Raw genomic sequence first — 21,192 nt, 5'->3', positions numbered from 1 at the left:
TATAGCAATCATGTTGGTGAAGCCTCGGGAGAATCTCCGTTCTACATTGTGTTCGGTCGGCAACCCAAGGTTCCTCTCCTGGTGACTGTTCCTCCTGTTGTCCTTGTGGCAGATGTCCTCTCCAAGAATTTTGTGAAGTTGTGGGAGGAGACCAAAGCCACTTTAAAGGCATCCTCCGCCCGAATAAAGAAACATGCAGACAAAAAGCATCTGGATCCTCCTTGCTTCCGTCCTGGTGACAAGGTATAGCTTTCATACAGGTACGTCCGGCTGAAGGTTCCTTCTTACAAGTTGGGTCCTCGTTTTATCGGGCCTTTCGAGGTGTTGAAGCAGATCAACAAGGTCTCCTATAAATTGAAGCTTCCTCCTTCTGTGCAAATTCCAAATTCCTTTCATGTATCTCTACTGAAGCCCGTCATCCTGAGTCCCTTCTTCAAGGATCCCAGTACCATGCCCCTGCCAACAGCCTCGGATGATGTTTTTGAAGTGGAGAACATCTTGTCCATTAAGAAGGTGAGGCAAGACCTTATTCCTCATTGACTGGAAGGGATTTTGTCCTGAAGAAAGGTCCTGGGAGCCTAAGGAGAATATTCACGCTCCGATTCTTCTCCGGAACTTCCTAGATGGCTTGAAGAGGAGGGGGGGGGCACTGTTAGCACTATGCCGTATCCCTGGTCTGACAGGCAGGGTCTCCGGCGTGTCTCTTCACTCACCCATGCTGCATACAGTTCTTCCCTTCCCCATGCTTGGCATGCTTCCAGCCGGTCCTCTAGCCAGGTCCTTAGGGCATGCGCATGTGTGCTCCCGCCCTCTTAAATGGCCAGCGCGTGCACTTGCTATTTCCTCCCCAGCCAATGGCTGTGGGACATTATGTATATATTTTGCAAAAAGGAAAAAAAAGAGCATGAACCGCACATCCCAAATTCATACTTTGATCTAAAGCCGCTAGGCAAAAATTTATATACTGAACATGAGGTTTTCAGTTTAACATTCTGATCAGACTGTATGAAGCCCACTGCCACTTCACGGCAAACCTCGTAGTGGGTCCTATCGCCCTAACGGAGCGGAGCCGTGCGGCAACCACCGCCACAGCGGCCACGCACCAGCAGGGCGGACAGCCTGTTGCCCCACAGCACCCATGCTGCGAGACTGAGCCCCCATGACTCCAGACCGCGCCGCCCCACCAGCACAAAGCCACAGCAACAATGGCCGCCACACAGCACCAGCACCAAAATGAAAGGAGCATTGAAACTCACCTTCCTCCAGCTCTTCAGTGAGAGCCAAAATGGGCTAGACCCCATACTTTGCAGTCTCCTGCTAATTAAAATCACCTGTGCCAAATGGGAGGAGTGCTGGTCCAAGAAAGAGACAAGAACATGCTTTGCAAAAAGGAAAAAAAAGAGCATGAACCGCACATCCCAAATTCATACTTTGATCTAAAGCCGCTAGGCAAAAATGTATATACTGAACATGAGGTTTTCAGTTTAACATTCTGATCAGACTGTATGAAGCCCACTGCCACTTCACGGCAAACCTCGTAGTGGGTCCTATCGCCCTAACGGAGCGGAGCCGTGCGGCAACCACCGCCACAGCGGCCACGCACCAGCAGGGCGGACAGCCTGTTGCCCCACAGCACCCATGCTGCGAGACTGAGCCCCCATGACTCCAGACCGCGCCGCCCCACCAGCACAAAGCCACAGCAACAATGGCCGCCACACAGCACCAGCACCAAAATGAAAGGAGCATTGAAACTCACCTTCCTCCAGCTCTTCAGTGAGAGCCAAAATGGGCTAGACCCCATACTTTGCAGTCTCCTGCTAATTAAAATCACCTGTGCCAAATGGGAGGAGTGCTGGTCCAAGAAAGAGACAAGAACATGCTTTGCAAAAAGGAAAAAAAAGAGCATGAACCGCACATCCCAAATTCATACTTTGATCTAAAGCCGCTAGGCAAAAATTTATATACTGAACATGAGGTTTTCAGTTTAACATTCTGATCAGACTGTATGAAGCCCACTGCCACTTCACGGCAAACCTCGTAGTGGGTCCTATCGCCCTAACGGAGCGGAGCCGTGCGGCAACCACCGCCACAGCGGCCACGCACCAGCAGGGCGGACAGCCTGTTGCCCCACAGCACCCATGCTGCGAGACTGAGCCCCCATGACTCCAGACCGCGCCGCCCCACCAGCACAAAGCCACAGCAACAATGGCCGCCACACAGCACCAGCACCAAAATGAAAGGAGCATTGAAACTCACCTTCCTCCAGCTCTTCAGTGAGAGCCAAAATGGGCTAGACCCCATACTTTGCAGTCTCCTGCTAATTAAAATCACCTGTGCCAAATGGGAGGAGTGCTGGTCCAAGAAAGAGACAAGAACATGCTTTGCAAAAAGGAAAAAAAAGAGCATGAACCGCACATCCCAAATTCATACTTTGATCTAAAGCCGCTAGGCAAAAATTTATATACTGAACATGAGGTTTTCAGTTTAACATTCTGATCAGACTGTATGAAGCCCACTGCCACTTCACGGCAAACCTCGTAGTGGGTCCTATCGCCCTAACGGAGCGGAGCCGTGCGGCAACCACCGCCACAGCGGCCACGCACCAGCAGGGCGGACAGCCTGTTGCCCCACAGCACCCATGCTGCGAGACTGAGCCCCCATGACTCCAGACCGCGCCGCCCCACCAGCACAAAGCCACAGCAACAATGGCCGCCACACAGCACCAGCACCAAAATGAAAGGAGCATTGAAACTCACCTTCCTCCAGCTCTTCAGTGAGAGCCAAAATGGGCTAGACCCCATACTTTGCAGTCTCCTGCTAATTAAAATCACCTGTGCCAAATGGGAGGAGTGCTGGTCCAAGAAAGAGACAAGAACATGCTTTGCAAAAAGGAAAAAAAAGAGCATGAACCGCACATCCCAAATTCATACTTTGATCTAAAGCCGCTAGGCAAAAATTTATATACTGAACATGAGGTTTTCAGTTTAACATTCTGATCAGACTGTATGAAACCCACTGCCACTTCACGGCAAACCTCGTAGTGGGTCCTATCGCCCTAACGGAGCGGAGCCGTGCGGCAACCACCGCCACAGCGGCCACGCACCAGCAGGGCGGACAGCCTGTTGCCCCACAGCACCCATGCTGCGAGACTGAGCCCCCATGACTCCAGACCGCGCCGCCCCACCAGCACAAAGCCACAGCAACAATGGCCGCCACACAGCACCAGCACCAAAATGAAAGGAGCATTGAAACTCACCTTCCTCCAGCTCTTCAGTGAGAGCCAAAATGGGCTAGACCCCATACTTTGCAGTCTCCTGCTAATTAAAATCACCTGTGCCAAATGGGAGGAGTGCTGGTCCAAGAAAGAGACAAGAACATGCTTTGCAAAAAGGAAAAAAAAGAGCATGAACCGCACATCCCAAATTCATACTTTGATCTAAAGCCGCTAGGCAAAAATTTATATACTGAACATGAGGTTTTCAGTTTAACATTCTGATCAGACTGTATGAAGCCCACTGCCACTTCACGGCAAACCTCGTAGTGGGTCCTATCGCCCTAACGGAGCGGAGCCGTGCCCGCTCCGTTAGGGCAATAGGACCCACTACGAGGTTTGCCGTGAAGTGGCAGTGGGCTTCATACAGTCTGATCAGAATGTTAAACTGAAAACCTCATGTTCAGTATATAAATTTTTGCCTAGCGGCTTTAGATCAAAGTATGAATTTGGGATGTGCGGTTCATGCTCTTTTTTTTCCTTTTTGCAAAGCATGTTCTTGTCTCTTTCTTGGACCAGCACTCCTCCCATTTGGCACAGGTGATTTTAATTAGCAGGAGACTGCAAAGTATGGGGTCTAGCCCATTTTGGCGCTCACTGAAGAGCTGGAGGAAGGTGAGTTTCAATGCTCCTTTCATTTTGGTGCTGGTGCTGTGTGGCGGCCATTGTTGCTGTGGCTTTGTGCTGGTGGGGCGGCGCGGTCTGGAGTCATGGGGGCTCAGTCTCGCAGCATGGGTGCTGTGGGGCAACAGGCCGTCCGCCCTGCTGGTGCGTGGCCGCTGTGGCGGTGGTTGCCGCACGGCTCCGCTCCGTTAGGGCAATAGGACCCACTACGAGGTTTGCCGTGAAGTGGCAGTGGGCTTCATACAGTCTGATCAGAATGTTAAACTGAAAACCTCATGTTCAGTATATAAATTTTTGCCTAGCGGCTTTAGATCAAAGTATGAATTTGGGATGTGCGGTTCATGCTCTTTTTTTTCCTTTTTGCACATTATGTATATATTGCTTCCTCCCCACTGCGGAGTGGCCTGATCAACCTTCCTGTTTTGCAGTCTAAGTTGCGTAAGGTTGCATACCAGTCCCCGCTACACTCAACTGCAGACCCTGCTTGCTGCACTCTAATCCAGACCTTTCCTGCTGCACTCAACTGCAGATCCTATCTGCTGCACTCTACTGCAGATCCTGTCAGCTGCACTCTGAAACAAAAACTGCCCTCTGCACTCTGATACAAACTCTGTCTGCCGCACTCTGCATTCTAATACAAACTGTGCCAGCTGCTCCCTCCACTATTTCCTCTGGGTCCAGTTGCTGCGCTTCCGTTGGCCTGTCCTGGAGTGGCGCCTGCCGTTCAATGGGAGCCAAGCGTAACCTCACCATCAGAGGCTCTAGTGAACAGGTGTTCACTTAGTCACGCCCCTCCAGATTCTCCACGGTCTGTGGCACAGTGGCTCCACAATCCACATCTGTGACAATACCATAGAAAATTTATGGAGGGAGTTGAAGCTCCGAGATGAGTACGTCTTCTACCGCTATCACCTCGTACCACGTTACAAATAAAGCACTTATTAGATTTTGTATAAGTGCTGAATTCTGTGCGATCTGTGCAAAATTTATAGCCTGAAGGGTCTCACCCCTGCAATTATCATGGCTTCTACATGCCAGGTACCTCATTTTTCAATCATTTTCAAAGGAGTGTCCAGTGGGAATATATCATTAAGGTGTTCTTAAGCCCTTTGGGTCAGCAGTTATTGCTGGGGAAGGTACAGTAGCTGGTGGGTCCTTGTGTCATTGGATGCCCCACTCCTTTTTCATGCCCATGTTTTATGTGGTCAAAAATCCAGTTGGGTCAACACCTTCTAAGGCTTCTCTTACCTTGAAAATACTTGAGGTTATGACCTAGTTCTTTTTTGTTTCTATAATTTCTTCTTGGAAATCCCAGGGTTCAGAAGCTACATGAAGGACACTGGAATAAAAATACATGATTGCATAAATCCCAGACTCAGCAGATTACACGATGTAACATTGATCAATAAATACATTAAATCCCTAGGGATTCTCCACTGAACTCCCCTGCCAATAAAAACAGCGTCGCTGCCATGCCCAGTGTTGACTCTGCAGCCGTATGATTCAGTTACATTTCTCCACACGATTCTCATCACTCTCAGGTGGGGTGGTAGAATTATTTGTGTATGGTATTTTATGAAACCATCTTAGAACTTGTAGGATGTTAATTTGTATAATGAAACAAAAGGGCTTTCAATGCTGCAGAGTTCAGAAACATGTCAGGACAGAGATTCCTCCAGGACGTTGTACTGAGGCTCCACAGGAATCTTTATATTCTCCAAAAACCTTAATACAAGGCAATGCAAAAACCAAGCCTTAATGATCCTTTTTTTTATTATTGTCTTCGTATTAATAAGCACATATGCCCTTCTCTCCACCTTATGTGCCAGACCTGCTGCAAAGTTATGGCAAGTGACTGAATGTGTAAAATATCGGTTAAGAAGGGTTAACCACTTTGAACAATGCCTTTCATTCCAAGAGTCCCATAATAATAAGTCAGTTAGGATGTCACATTTTTGGGACCTCCAGTAATAAGCTGTAATCTTTTGCAAAATCCTGTATCAAATGGTTAATTCCCGTGAAGTTGCACAGGAGCTCTTTATGCGTGACCTGTTGTATGAAGTACATGGGCTGACCATGTAATGCACATGTGCTAAGTCCTCCAGAGCAAGAGATGTTTTTAGCTGCTCTACTCAGCTGATAAGTGAAGTTCTTAGGCAAGGACTCATATCTATTTCTATTGGAAAAACTTCCATTAAATATTGATAAACTAGGTAAATTAAGGTGAGCCCTTGTAATGCAAGGAGAAGCTTCAAAATACATTTCAATTATGTTATATCCTTGATTAAAGTATTTGCAGAATATTCAGTCTGGTGCTTATCAATAATTTGTGGTAAAAGCTTTTGATACAAGTAAAAGATACCGTATATTCCATTTTGCGTCACTGAGAAGGCTGCAATGGTAAAATAATCTCAGGACTAGAGCTTAATACTTGCAGGCTGCTCATCAAATGTTATATGACATTTGAGGCCAAGCCAACTAAACTGGACGGTCATTCGTGGCTCCTCACAGCTGTCGTTCCATGGAAAGTTTGTGAAACGTTTTCAAACTTTGCCAGAATTGTCCTTCATCCTTATAACATAAATACAGCAATGCAGGTTCCTGAATGATCTGAACATGATGGTGACTTGTGTTTGGGTATGTGTCCACGTTCAGGATTGCATCAGGATTTGGTCAGGATTTTATGTCAGTATTTGTAAGCCAAAACCAGGAGTGGAACAATTAGAGGAAAAGTACAATAGAAACATATGCACCACCTCTGCATTTATGACCCACTCCTGGTTTTGGCTTACAAATACTGACATAAAATCCTGACCAAATCCTGATGCAATCCTGAACGTGGACACATACCCTCAGTGGCGTAGGAAGGGGGCTGCGGGGGGTGCGGGCCGCCCCGGGCGGCACAATGCGGGGGGCGGGCATCTAGCCCTGCTGGCACAAGCATCTTTTCATTCAGTGCAGGGCCAGGCAGTGCAGGCACATCGGGGTTAAGAAGGCAGCGTGACTTTGTTTGTGGGCGGAGAGAGCACTTCTCCTGCTCTGCTCCTCCGCCCGCCCCTTGCTGGCTGCTGTGAAGTGAACACTTATTAGGACAGGCAGATTCCGGAGGAGCTCCTTCCTTGCCGCCCTGAGTGAGTGCGATGTATCTTTGTATTCTGACAGTCTGGGTGACCTGGGGCGGCCACAGCTGATATATATATATACTTCAGCAGCCGCCCAGGCCCCCAGCACCTGTCCTGTATATGTATATACTGTATCTGTACAGCCTGCATGACAGTATATATAATATATATACAGGACAGGTGCTGGGGGCCTGGGCTGGGCGGCTGTTGAAATTTATACACTGCACAGTACCATCACTCCCCTGTATATATACACTGCACAGCACCACTGCCCTGTATATATACACTGCACAGTACCACTGCCCCTGTATATATACACCACACAGTACCTCTGCCCGGTATATATACACCGCACAGTACCACTGCCCTGTATATATACACTGCACAGTACCTCTGCCCGGTATATATACACTGCACAGTACCACTGCCCTGTATATATACACTGCACAGTACCACTGCCCCTGTATATATACCCTGCACAGTACCACTGCCCCTGTATATATACACTGCACAGTACCACTGCCCTGTATATATACACTGCACAGTACCACTGCCCCTGTATATATACACCGCACAGTACCTCTCCCCTGTATATATACACCGCACAGTACCACTGCCCCTGTATATATACACTGCACAGTACCACTGCCCTGTATATATACACTGCACAGTACCACTCCTCCTGTATATATACACTGCACAGTACCACTGCCCTGTATATATACACTGCACAGTACCACTCCTCCTGTATATATACACTGCACAGTACCACTGCCCCTGTATATATACACTGCACAGCACCACTGCCCCTGTATATATACACTGCACAGTACCACTGCCCCTGTATATATACACTGCACAGTACCATCACTCCCCTGTATATATACACTGCACAGTACCACTGCCCCTGTATATATACACTGCACAGTACCACTCCTCCTGTATATATACACTGCACAGTACCACTCCTCCTGTATATATACACTGCACAGTACCACTCCTCCTGTATATATATACACTGCACAGTACCACTGCCCTGTATATATACACTGCACAGTACCGCTCCTCCTGTCCTGTATATATACACTGCACAGTACCGCTCCTCCTATCCTGTATATATCCACTGCACCGTACCATCACTCCCCTGTATATATACAATGCACAGTACCACTCCCCTCTATATATACACTGCACAGTACCATCACTCCCCTGTATATATACAATGCACAGTACCACTCCTCCTATCCTGTATACATACACTGTAGAATTTGCAATAGCTGTCACTCATGTTAGAAGTGAAATCTGGCATTGTACTATACCTAGATTTCTCTGCCGTATCTGGGCATCATGAATCATGGTATGTGTTAAAGGGGGGACCCACTGAGACTCTTTTGCCCGGGGCCCTCAAAAACCTGGAGCCAGCCCTGGGGGTGGGTCACTGGCCCGGCGCTGCAGCTGTTTAACGCTATTGACGTGCGGGCCCGCGCCCGCACGTCAATAGTTAACAGCCGCCAGCCAATCTGAGGCAGCTGACGTCAGTCCCAGTGTGCATGTCGCCGGCGTCTGACATCATTGTCAGTCGCCGGCGAGCGCACGTTTCAGCTGCGTGGAAAGAGCAGGAGCGCGGTCAGGTAAGCAGAACTTGTTTTTTTTTTCTGCAGTCCCAATCATGTGATGGTAACATTCACCGGCGAAACAATTTAACTTCTCCATCTGAGGTCTTTTTCCGCCTGGGTGGGTGGGGGGGGGCGCCAAGCTCGGGAACAGCCCCGGGCGGCAAAAGCTCTAGCTACGCCTCTGCATACCCTAAGGGTATGTGTCCACGTGCAGTAAACGCTGCGTGTTTGACGCTGCATAGAGCCGCAGCGTCAGACACGCAGCATCCAGATGTTACAGCATAGTGGAGGGGATTGAATGAAATCCCGTCTCCACTATGCGTAGTAACACGCACGCGGCGGCCCTGCGACTACGGACATGCTGCGCGTCTTTTCAGATCGCAGCATGTCCGTATATCTTGCGGCGACGCTGCGTCGCCGCAAGATATAGCACAGGGCCCTATGGTGGGGAGCGATGATCCCGGATGTGTGCTATGAACACATCCGGCATCATCGCGTCCCAGAAAGGGGGCGGGGCTTACCGCAGAGCTGCTAAGCCGCTCCGACGATACCGCCGGCCATCCTGAAAGTGGACACATACCCTAAAAGGGTGAGAAATGCTGTCCTGCGGCTCTGCAGAGCTGTCCATGAGATTATCGATTTCCACAAAGTTTGAGGGTGTTTTCACACACACAGCGATTTTGCAGCTTTTTCTTGTTTTTGTTTCCAAGCTTCTTCTTTTTTTTGTAATAGATCTTGCAGCCAGATGTTTGCTGAAAGCCAATAGTGAAATGTAAGACACACTGCAAACAATGTTTTGTTTATTAAGGGAGTATTTCTACATTTTGTTGCATTTTTGGGGTTTGTTGCCTTTTTTTGTGCTCTAAGTATGATGATTGTTTTTCAGTCGTCTTTGTTTAGGTTCTATATAGTAATTGGAATAAGGCTAAAGAGGTTGCATGTAAAAGATGCATGACGTTTATGGCATTTTTATACTTGGCATAGTGCATTTTCCCGCTAAAACGCAAAGTAAAATATATATATAATTGCCTAAGGGTTTTTCCGTCTGTCTGTCTTTCTGTCTGTCTGTCTGTCCTGGAAATCCCGCCTTTCTGAGTGACGGGCACAGCATCGACGTAGAAATCCCGCGTCTCAGCATAGTGGAGGGGATTTAGGCTACGTTCACATTTGCGTTGTTGTGTGTTGCGTCGGCGACGCAACGCACAACACATGCAAAAACGCATTGTTTTGTGACGCATGCGTCCATTTTTGGCTTGATTTTGAACGCAAAAAAAATGCAACTTGCTGCGTCCTCTGCGCCCTGATGCTTGCGCCAAAAATGCCACATGCGTCACAAAACGAAAGATAACGCATGTCCATGCGCCCCCATGTTAAATATAGGGGAGCATGACGCATGCGTCGCCGCGGCTGCGCCCGACGCAATGCTAATGTAGCCTTAATGAAATCCCGTCTCCACTATGCAGGAAAAAACGCATGCGTTTTTGCTGCGAAAACGCACATGCGTTGCGTTTTTTCAGAACGCAGCATGTTGCTACAATGAGCAAAAAACGCCAGAACACCGCAGGTGACCTGCCAGTGACCTCAGGTGCAGATTTGGTCAGGATTTTACCTGCATAAAATCCTGACCAAATCCTGAAGCAAGCCTGAACGTGGACACATACCCTAAGATTAAGCTCTATTTGACTATTTCTTAGTCCTTTCTGATTGACAGCTGACTAGCAGTGGTATAACTTGGGGTGTAGTTTGCTGTCATACCTGGCCCTTGTCAGCCACATTGCATTTTGCCACATACGGTATGTGGACTGCATTTCTGCAAACCACTGTTGAGGTGGCCCGGTACACATTTTGATAAACATATGCATCACAAATATGTCAATATTTTGCACATCCATTGCGGGAAATGAATAGTTTCAAAAGCAACAACTTTCTTTTTAATCACAGAGGATCCCGCAGGTGTTCAGTGCTGTGTAACGCTCCGGAAAACATGGAGTCATATGAGCGGATCCAGATGTGGATCTTTGCCTTGAGCTGGAATAATATTGGACTTTAGATCCCCTTTTTTAATATCACTGCGTAGCGCAAATACTTCTTTCTTGGAGAGGCTCTGCTTCTGTGTTTTAGGCCGGGGTCACACTAGACCGTAATACGGACGAGTGCAATGCGATAAAAAATCGCATAGCACTCGCCCCAATGTTAATCTATGGGGCAGCTCCCATCATCCGATATTTTCTCGGCCGTATTCAGGATCCGAGTGAAATCGCAGCATGCTGCGATTGTCAGCGTATCTCGGGCGAGACTCGCCAATGAAAGTCTATGGGTGCGAGAAAACATCGGATTACATACGGACCATGCGTGTACATTGCGAGAAATACGGAAGACTTCTCCAGGTGACAGGAAATTGAATCATCCATTATCAGGAAGCTTTGGAATGCTAATTTCTGGCCCACGCTGGATTGCAAACCAGGAAGCACGCCTCCACGGAGTGTTCTGTAGTAGCAGCATGGCCAGGCATATTTATGTGGAGATGCTCATTGCTCTGGTCCATGATAGGCCCGAATTATGGGACCAACGCGACGCACATTATGCAGACCGTGCACGTAAAGATGCAGCATGGAGGGCAATATGTCGCCACATGTTCCCCGATTTTGATGAGCGACCTCAAGAGGTTCAGCAAGAAATATGTAAGTACCATTCTTCAAAATTTTTTTTTTTTTTCATGTAAGCCTGAAAGCATCATATGTGTTTTGCTTATGATGTTAGTAAATCATCCATGCTCTTGGTTGAAGATGCCAAAACATTCCCAAGAGACACAAATATGGCTTTAAATTAATTTAGCTATAGTCCGTTAATATAGGGCCAAAGGAATTTTATGTCCCCCTAGCCTCCTGGGCCCATGTGTTTTGGCAAAGCCTGTAACTGTTTGTGTGTGATATTTGTGACGCCCAGGAGACCGGGATACCCAGCACCGGACCAATGGAGTCTGTCTCTTGAGGGGGATGTCACGGGTGGCTTGACCCGGTGCTGTGGCCTCAGGCAATGCACAGTGTAAGGGGTATCATGAGGGGACAGGCACTTACTTGATCAGCAGCAGGTACTCCCAGCGGTGACGATCCTGATCCTGGATAGATGGCTATTGTCCAAATGAAAGACTGAGGCACTGAAACGTTTAACCAGTTTACTTTAACATAAAAGGATTTACAACCAGTCCTGTCACCGGAGTCTGTATGGGAACTCTGAGTTACTTTGACCCTGCCGGGGTCTTCGCCTCTTATTGTGCGCAATTTCTGTGTGGCCCTGCTGCTGTATGTGAACTGGCTGCCGGCCCAATCTGTCCCCTCCGGGTCCTAGTTCGACGGGCAACCCGAGTCCTTTTATCGGTTTACCCCCTCTGGGAGTACCGCTGAACTCTGTGTCTGTTGCTGCATCCGACCCTAGTGAAGCTGATATCACCTCACGTTTTTCCGGTTGCTGTATTATATATAATGAATACAGCCACGGATCCGGTATCCGTCTTTGCGCCTGTTCTGGGTAGTGATTAATGCTACCCGGTTCTCACAATGTCCTTTTTCTCTATCCCTCTTCTCCTCAGGCCGGTGATTTAGGCCTGGTAACAGTCACAGGGCTGTTAGAGATTCAACTGTATGACCTCTCACCATCAGCTCCTTGGCCCAACTGCCATTTCTTCTCTCAGACCAGAATGGATCAAGGGGAGTCTCTGGAGCTCCTCCTTCTGGCCGGAGGTGGTAGTGCAGTCTTGCTATTTTAGTATTTGTACTTACTGTCAGTAACTATTTTTGTGGCAAATACCCCTAGGGGTGCCACATTCCCCCTTAGTTAAGAACAGTACTCCGGGACTGTGGGACAATAACATTTTGAAATAACAATTAATATGTACAGAGTCTTAAAAATGAAAAGTTACAAAAACCACTCAAGGAAACAAAAATAGAGTTCTGTAAAAAGTCACTTCAAATAGCGTCCATTAATACAGTTCTATCCTTGAAGGTATTAGGAAAGGCACTGTACTTAGTGTCCAGGAATTTAGTTCCATTTTTCCAACGGAGTTATCAATATAAAGTCTAAAGAAAGTTCAAAAAGAGCAAAAAGCAAAGTTCAAAAAGCAGTCTTTCCGGAGCTTTGATTTAGTGCCTCCGGGCTGATAAAAAGTTCAAGAATATGCAAGAAGTTCATACAGACAAGTCTCTGTAGGCACTGGGCTTAAACGTTGCAGACTGATAACAATGACTATACTACATTTTCTGTTTAACTATATACGGCATAACATATATACAATTCACATTATGAGCTTTATAGTTGGTAATCTGCATACCTGGCCGGTAATTGACCCTGGGTACTACGCTGTGATCTACGTAATAGCGGTGTCTCTTCATGTGGTGTACTACTGTCTACTGCGGATGTAGTATCTGCCCGCTCTGCTAAAGATAATTCCACGACTATGGAGTTGGCAAGTCCACCGTGAATGGGATTACTCTGACCAGGAATCTGTTCTTCCTGGCCTGGAACCTCCTGTAGTACGGGGTCAGCCTCTTCCTGTCTTGGGACTTCTGGTATTGGGTTCGGTGTTGGGTAAAAGGCCACCATGGGAACCACTACTGCACCATGGTATGTTAGTAGGGTTTTGGGAAAGTCTCCTATACAGGTGTGATACACTTCCTCTTCTTTTTCCTTTACTGGTTGAACCTGTATGGGTTGAATAACTTCTGGTTCTGGCTGGACAACGTCTGGCTCTTTCAATGCTTCCGGACATAATTTAAGATTGTCTCTTGACACTAGTACAGATGTTAAGCCTCCGTTTTTGCTAATGAGACACATTTTAGGATTATCCACTCTTGTTGGTAAAACTGTGTAGGGTACGGCTTCCCACTGATTGTCCAGTTTATTGGTTCGACGATTTCTCTTGAGCACTTGGTCACCCGGTCTTAATGGGGTCGCTAGAGCATTCTGGTTGAAAGTTCGCTCTTGTCTTTCTCTAGTTTGCTGAAGGCTTCTTTCCACACTCTCTTGCACTTGGCGATACTGCTTTTGCCGTATGATATCCCAATTGGAGTCTTGAACTTCTGCGTCTGGTTTCAGAATTCCCATTTCTAGATCGATTGGTAATTGGCCGGGTCTTGCACGCATAAGGTAAGCTGGGGTGCAGTTGGTGGAGCTCACCGGGACATGATTATACAGATCCACCAAGTCAGGCAATTTCTCTGGCCATTGATTCCTTTCTGTCTCAGGTAAAGTCTTTAGTAGGTCTATTACAATATGGTTCATCTTCTCGCATAAGCCGTTTGTTTGTGGATGATAGGCCGTCGTCCGGATCTTTTTGCAACCATACATATTACAGAATTCTCTGAAGATCTCTGATTCAAAGGCTGTACCTTGGTCGGTGAGAACCTGTTCCGGATATCCATGGGGTCTACAAAAGTACGTTTGGAACGCTTTGGCTGCTGTTTTTGCTGTCAGATCTTTTACGGGTACTACTACCAAGAAACGTGAATAATGGTCCACGATGGTCAAGGCATAGACATAGCCGGACCGGCTTGGTGTCAACTTCACGTGGTCCATGGCTACAAGTTCAAGTGGTTGTTTGGTGATTATGGGCTGCAGTGGTGCTCTTTGGTTCTTTTGATCGTTTCTTCTGAGGTTGCACGGGCCACAATTTCTGCACCACTGTTCGATTGATTTTCTCATCCCGACCCAATAAAATCTTTCTCTTAGAAGTACTTCTAACTTTTTCCAACCGAAGTGACCAGCACCATTATGGTAAGCTTCGAGGACCATCTTCACATCTTGTTTAGGCACAATAATCTGCCAAACCAATTCATGTGTTTTCGGATTGGTGTATCTTCTACAGAGCTTCCCTTGATACAGGAACATTTTGCCTCTCTCTTTCCAGAGTTGATGCGTCTCTTCTGGGGCATCCTCATCGGGATATGCACTTTGCTCAGTCAACAGTTCCTTCACCAACTTCACAGCCGGATTGCTGTCTTGGGTGTCAGCCCATCTATGGTGTGCTAACGGATTAAAATTCACCTCTTGTTGTTTCTGATAGGTACTTGACTGATGATGTTTTGCCTTGGGACGATGGAAGGCTGGTAGTTCAATTTCTTCAAGCTCCCCCGTTTCCTCTTCTACATCTCTCAAGTGTGGCATCCGGGATAGGGCATCGGCATTTCCATTCTTGCGACCTGCTCGATACTTGATTATGAAGTTGTAATTAGATAACCGGGCTATCCATCGCTGTTCTAACGCACCTAATTTGGCTGTGTCCAGGTGGGTCAACGGATTGTTGTCAGTATAGACAATAAATTCTGCAGCGGCCAGATAGTGTTTGAAACGCTCCGTCACAGCCCAAACTACTGCCAGTAGTTCCAATTTGAAGGAGCTGTAATTTTCTGAATTTCTTTCAGTAGGCCGGAGCTTTCTACTTGCAAAGGCGATGACTTTCTCCCGACCTTCTTGCTTTTGTGACAGCACCGCTCCTAGTCCCACATTACTGGCATCGGTGTAGAGGATGAAAGGTTTATGGTAATCTGGGTATGCCAGAACCTCTTCTCCGGTTAGTGCCTTCTTTAGTTGTTCAAAGGAGTCTTCCCTTTCGTCGTTCCACTGAAAAGGAGGGTTTCGGTTTGAAGGTTTCTTCGTCTGCCCTACCAAGGTGTCTTGCAAGGGTGCTGCCAACTTGGTAAATCCTTTTATAAATCTGCGATAGTAACCCACCAATCCCAGGAATTGTCTCACTTCTTTTGCGCTGGTAGGTCTTGGCCAATCCCTTATGGCGCTTATTTTCTCGGGATCTGGTGCTACTCCCTCCGAACTCACGATGTGTCCCAGGTACTGTACCTTTGGCTTGAGAAGGTGACATTTGGATGGCTTGACTTTCATGCCATACCTGGATAAGGCTTCGAACACTTCTGCCAGGTCTATTAAGTGTTGTTCGTAAGTCTTTGAGTAGACGATCACATCATCTAGGTACAGGAGGACGGTCTCGAAGTTCTTGTGTCCGAGGCAGCATTCCATCAGCCGCTGGAAGGTACCGGATGCGTTGCAGAGTCCGAACGGCATGCGATTAAATTCACATAGACCCATTGGTGTGGTGAATGCCGTCTTTTCCTTATCTCTCTCAGCCACAGGGACTTGCCAATACCCGCTTGTTAAGTCTAAGGTGGAAAAATAATTAGCAGATTTCAAAGCAGTTAAGGACTCTTCTATCCTAGGCAAGGGGTAGGCGTCTTTATGGGTGATGTTATTAATCTTCCGGTAGTCTACGCACATTCTCATGGTTCCGTCCTTTTTTTTGACAATCACTAGAGGGGCCGCCCAGGGGCTACAGCTGTCTCTTATTACCCCGGCCTGTTTCATTTCCCTCAGCATATCTTTTGCACATTGATAGTGAGCGGGCGGTATGGGTCTATATCTTTCTTTTATTGGGGGATGGTCACCTGTGGGGATTGTGTGTTCTACCCCTTCTTTCCGTCCGAAGTCCAATGGGTGTTTACTGAAGACTTGTTCATATTCCGTCACTAGCCTATACACCCCTTGTTTTTGATGGGTAGGTGTTGAATTTATGCCCACGTGTAGCTGTTGGCACCAATCCTCCATTTCTCCATCTGAGCCATTGCCTTCCACCTGACAGGTTGGTTCTAAGGGCTCAATGGTTGTGATGGCATTGTTGTCAACAGTATATAGCTTTGCCATTGTAGCATACCTTGGCAAAGTGACCTCTTCCTCTCCACAGTTCAAAAGTCGTACCGGCACTCGTCCCCGGTGTACCTCGACTATCCCTCGTGCTGTGAGTACAGTGGGCCTGCTGTCGGTGTACACTGGTTCTATTAAGGCTTGATAATCTCGTCCATTAGTACCAATGGCTGCTCTACACCATACCAGCATTTCTGTTTTTGGTGGGATTACAATAGACGTTGGATCACTTACCCTCACACTGCCGATTTCTCCACCTGCAACTTCTACCTGTTGCCTTAACATCAATACTTTTATTTCCCTCCGGAGAACTCTCTGCTGGCAGGATTGGGCAGTTTCAGCAATTTGCTGTAAGACAGAAATGACTTCGGAAAAGCAGTTCTCTAACACATTCATTCCTATCAATACAGTTGGTTCACAGTTCCGCCGGTCAACATCAACAACAATTATACCCTGTTTCTTCAGTTCTACTTTACCAATCTTTATGGTCATCTCCCTGAATCCTAGTTTCGGTACCAACTTACCATTACTGGCCCATATATCTAGTTCAACATCAGAGGGCCCTTTATCAATATCTGCATCAGCCCAGTACCTCTTATAAAGGATATACGGTATAGATGAAATCTGGGAACCTGTGTCCAGCAAAGCGTTGAGGGGAATTCCGTCCAGCACGATAGGGATAATGGGTCGTCCTCCGATGTACCTGTCGTGCCAGGGTGTTGGGCCTTGAAAGTTCATTCCTGCGAAGCGGCCCGCATTCCCAGGGGATTCCCGTTTAAATCACAATCTCGTGCAAAGTGGCCCGGCTGCTGGCAACGGCGGCAAATGGGCTGTCCATCCGGTTGGTAGCGGTCGCGGGGTCGTCCTCTCCATGTCGGGTATCTCCGGGGTCTCATCCATGGAACATCCTCTCTACAGTTTGCCAACTCCATCTTGTGTCCTCTCATCTCCTGCATGGTTTTAGCCATTGAAGCAACAACATCAGCTAAAGAGTCAAGCTTTTGTTGAAGAGCCTCATTAGTACTGGGCCCCAGGGGCTTAGCAATGGCCCCAGACATAGCTGATGTCACTGGCACTCCCTGTTGTTGAGGTGCCTCTGCCATGGGTTGCGCAGGATCCTGATCCCGAGGTGCCTCTGCCAGCTGGAGACGTATAGCGCTCTCCTTTAATTGGGCAAATGTCAATTCAGGGTTCTTAAAAACAAGCATGCTCACATGCCCCCGGTGAGAAGGGGTGTAGAGTCCCTCAATAAATTGATCTCTTAGAAGTTTATCCGCTCCGGTGTTAAAAATGGGTTCAGCCAGTGTAAGTGATTTAAGGGCTTCCTGCAGGTTTAAGGCAAAGTCTCTCACGCCCTCATTAGCTTTTTGTTTGCAACTAAAGAATCGTATTTTAGCTTTGCTGCTGGCCGTGGTTTCAAATGTAGCTTTTAATCCAGCAAATATGCGTTCAACAGTGCCTTTTAGATCAGCTGCCCATGCTGTGACTTCTCGCTTAGCATGGCCACTTAACTGCATCATCAGGAGACTAACACGCTGAACTTCACCCACAGGGAACATGTCAAAATGGGCCAGCATCTTTTCTCTGAAATCGTCAAGGGTATTAGGCTCACCTTCATACATTGGAAGCCATGGGCCACCCGGGGTATATGGCATCAGCACCGGCATGATGGGCGCCACTCCTTGCACCGCTGCGCTGCCGGACTCTCTATTGACACTCTGTCTTTCAGCTGCATTAGCGTTGCCGAGTGCTGCGGCGTCTCCGTGCTGCGACATACTGTGCCCCCTTAGTTAATCCGGACCCTTCCGGTCCTCCGCTTCCGTCGGGATAGTGTAGATTCGTTCCGCTGTGCAGCAGGATCGATTTTCCCCTTGCTCTGATGTCAGAGCGCTCAGCTTGGTGCCGCCCACAATGACACGCCCCCTGCTGCTCCCACCTACCGCGCTCTGTAATGGCGGATTCTGAAGTTTTTCAGTTAGACTGGGGCTCAGGTGATGGCGTAGCTCAATTAACAGTCTCGTGCCTAACGGTTATGAAGTGATTACCTCAGGGGATGGCGGCCATCTTTACTCCATTATAACCAATGGGGAAAAGTCACTTTCAATAGTTTTCAATGGGGAATGGATTTTTCTTTAATAAAGTCAATTTTCAAGATTTTTCATCCCAGTTTTCACAGTTTTGGGCTCCAATCACGGCACACAATACCCGGTATACGGGCTGGCTAGATCCTGTTCGTGACGCCAATTGTGACGCCCAGGAGACCGGGATACCCAGCACCGGACCAATGGAGTCTGTCTCTTGAGGGGGATGTCACGGGTGGCTTGACCCGGTGCTGTGGCCTCAGGCAATGCACAGTGTAAGGGGTATCATGAGGGGACAGGCACTTACTTGATCAGCAGCAGGTACTCCCAGCGGTGACGATCCTGATCCTGGATAGATGGCTATTGTCCAAATGAAAGACTGAGGCACTGAAACGTTTAACCAGTTTACTTTAACATAAAAGGATTTACAACCAGTCCTGTCACCGAAGTCTGTATGGGAACTCTGAGTTACTTTGACCCTGCCGGGGTCTTCGCCTCTTATTGTGCGCAATTTCTGTGTGGCCCTGCTGCTGTATGTGAACTGGCTGCCGGCCCAATCTGTCCCCTCCGGGTCCTAGTTCGACGGGCAACCCGAGTCCTTTTATCGGTTTACCCCCTCTGGGAGTACCGCTGAACTCTGTGTCTGTTGCTGCATCTGACCATAGTGAAGCTGATATCACCTCACGTTTTTCCGGTTGCTGTATTATATATAATGAATACAGCCACGGATCCGGTATCCGTCTTTGCGCCTGTTCTGGGTAGTGATTAATGCTACCCGGTTCTCACAATGTCCTTTTTCTCTATCCCTCTTCTCCTCAGGCCGGTGATTTAGGCCTGGTAACAGTCATAGGGCTGTTAGAGATTCAACTGTATGACCTCTCACCATCAGCTCCTTGGCCCAACTGCCATTTCTTCTCTCAGACCAGAATGGATCAAGGGGAGTCTCTGGAGCTCCCCCTTCTGGCCGGAGGTGGTAGTGCAGTCTTGCTATTTTAGTATTTGTACTTACTGTCAGTAACTATTTTTGTGGCAAATACCCCTAGGGGTGCCACATTTTTATCTCAAATGTTTTGTATATTTGCAGTCAATGATGTAAATAGACGCTGGCGGAGTTGCCGGGACCAATACCGGCGTGAGCGTCAAGTTCATGGGCGGAGTGGTGATGCAGCCCCCCAAAAAAGGAAATACCTTTATTATGACCGTCTAAATTTTCTTGCCCCGGTGATGGAGCTACGACCGTAAGTGCATGCATGTGTACAAATATTTAACACATTTTATGATGTGAATATGTATGTATTTTTTAATATAAATAATGTTTTGTGAAATACAGAACAGAGTCAAATCTGACTGAAAGAGAGACTGGATCTGACTCTGAGTTGCTGATTGACCCTGTTGCTGAAGATGCAGAATTGGCTGGACCATCTGGGCAAGCAACAGGCAGCAACCACCCTCCCCCACCACCACAACCAGCAGCAGCGTCTACCGCTCCACAGGAGGCAAATCCTGAGGTTGATGAAGGAGGCCAGAGCAGCAGTCCAACATTGGCTCTGGATACATCACCACAGCCTACTACCAGACCAAACCGTGGTCGTCGCAGAAGGGTGGCTTTGAACATTGGCACCAGGAGGCAAGTTGATACCGGGGTGTTGGACTATTTGTCCCAAGCTGCCAATGATGATGGGGAGGAAGCTTACTTCTGCAGTCTTGCCCGCTATTTACGTCCCATTCCCCGCTCGCTCAGGCTGCGGACCAGAGGTTGCATCCAAATTTTGCTAGATGCGGCAACACCCCCAAACAACCCGACTAATATCTTTAATAATCTTGAACGGTGGCAAATGTCATCTACAACCTTCTGGCGGTGCAAGACCTTCCACAGGACCAATCACAAACTGTGTCAGCACCACCCCCGCAACCTATAGCTCCACAACAACAGCCTGCACAAACCACACAACAAGGCCAAAACAGGGGTATTTATGATTTTGCAGCACATCCCCAATCTGACCTCTTGAACAGACACATGTTTGGAGGCTGGTCCCAACATGTGTCTGCTCGACATGGCCATATTGGGGGTTCGGAACAAATGGGTCAAGCCAGTAGCCAGGACTTAATGCCCTTCTACCCTCCACATCAAGTGTTAGGTCATACACATGATCGCAGCTTGCAGCAACACCCGCAATTTCTATCTGCAATAACACAGGTAGACAGAGTGGTTGGTCAACCACCCAGGCCAAATTCCGCACATGCTGGACACCCGCCATCACCATCACCACCCCCAACCTACCATAACCTGTAATGTTTTGGATGTTAGATTTTGCCTGTCATTTTGGCCTTTTGTTGGCCTTAGTTTTTTGTGACCATGGCATGTAAAGCTGTGTTGTTTGTTTTGTTTAAATTACATATGAAAATGTTTTGGGAATACATATATATATGCGCAGAGCAGTAAAAATTTGTTCTGAAAACAGAGTCTTATGTCTTGGTCCAGCTACATACATGATTTGTCAACTTTACACACTTACATCTTTTCATCATCAGATACATATTACACCAATTTCTGAAGGAAATTATGTGAATTATTAACTTAGAATCTAAACAAAAATTAAGGCAAAACAGCATTGTCTTGCCAAACCGTAGATCCCTCTGGTGACACAAAAAAATTGGTTAAAACATCACGAACTTTTAGGCCAGAGGGCTGACGACGTGAAGGACGAACACGTGTAGTTGTCAAGACAGTATTTGCATAATCAATGTCATCTGCAGCAGATGATGGGCAATCA

At 47.6% G+C, this 21,192-nt stretch overlaps 1 protein-coding gene across 1 annotated transcript in view; it reads left to right on the top strand.

Annotated features, from left to right (window-relative positions):
* Positions 1-20,694, top strand: part of LOC138667256 (uncharacterized) — a 96,030-nt gene extending 75,336 nt beyond the window's left edge. The window contains exons 2-3 of the mRNA XM_069755516.1: positions 19,503-19,656; positions 19,749-20,694. Of these exons, the coding sequence (XP_069611617.1) occupies positions 19,643-19,656; positions 19,749-20,337 (603 nt within the window). The 5' untranslated portion in view covers positions 19,503-19,642 and the 3' untranslated portion in view covers positions 20,338-20,694. The remainder of the gene's footprint in view (positions 1-19,502; positions 19,657-19,748) is intronic.
* Positions 20,695-21,192: the final 498 nt, after the last annotated feature.

This window comes from Ranitomeya imitator, chromosome 2 (genome assembly GCF_032444005.1).
Source record: "Ranitomeya imitator isolate aRanImi1 chromosome 2, aRanImi1.pri, whole genome shotgun sequence".
NCBI classification, from domain to species: Eukaryota; Metazoa; Chordata; class Amphibia; order Anura; family Dendrobatidae; genus Ranitomeya; species Ranitomeya imitator.
This window is presented reverse-complemented; position numbering and strand designations above follow the sequence as displayed.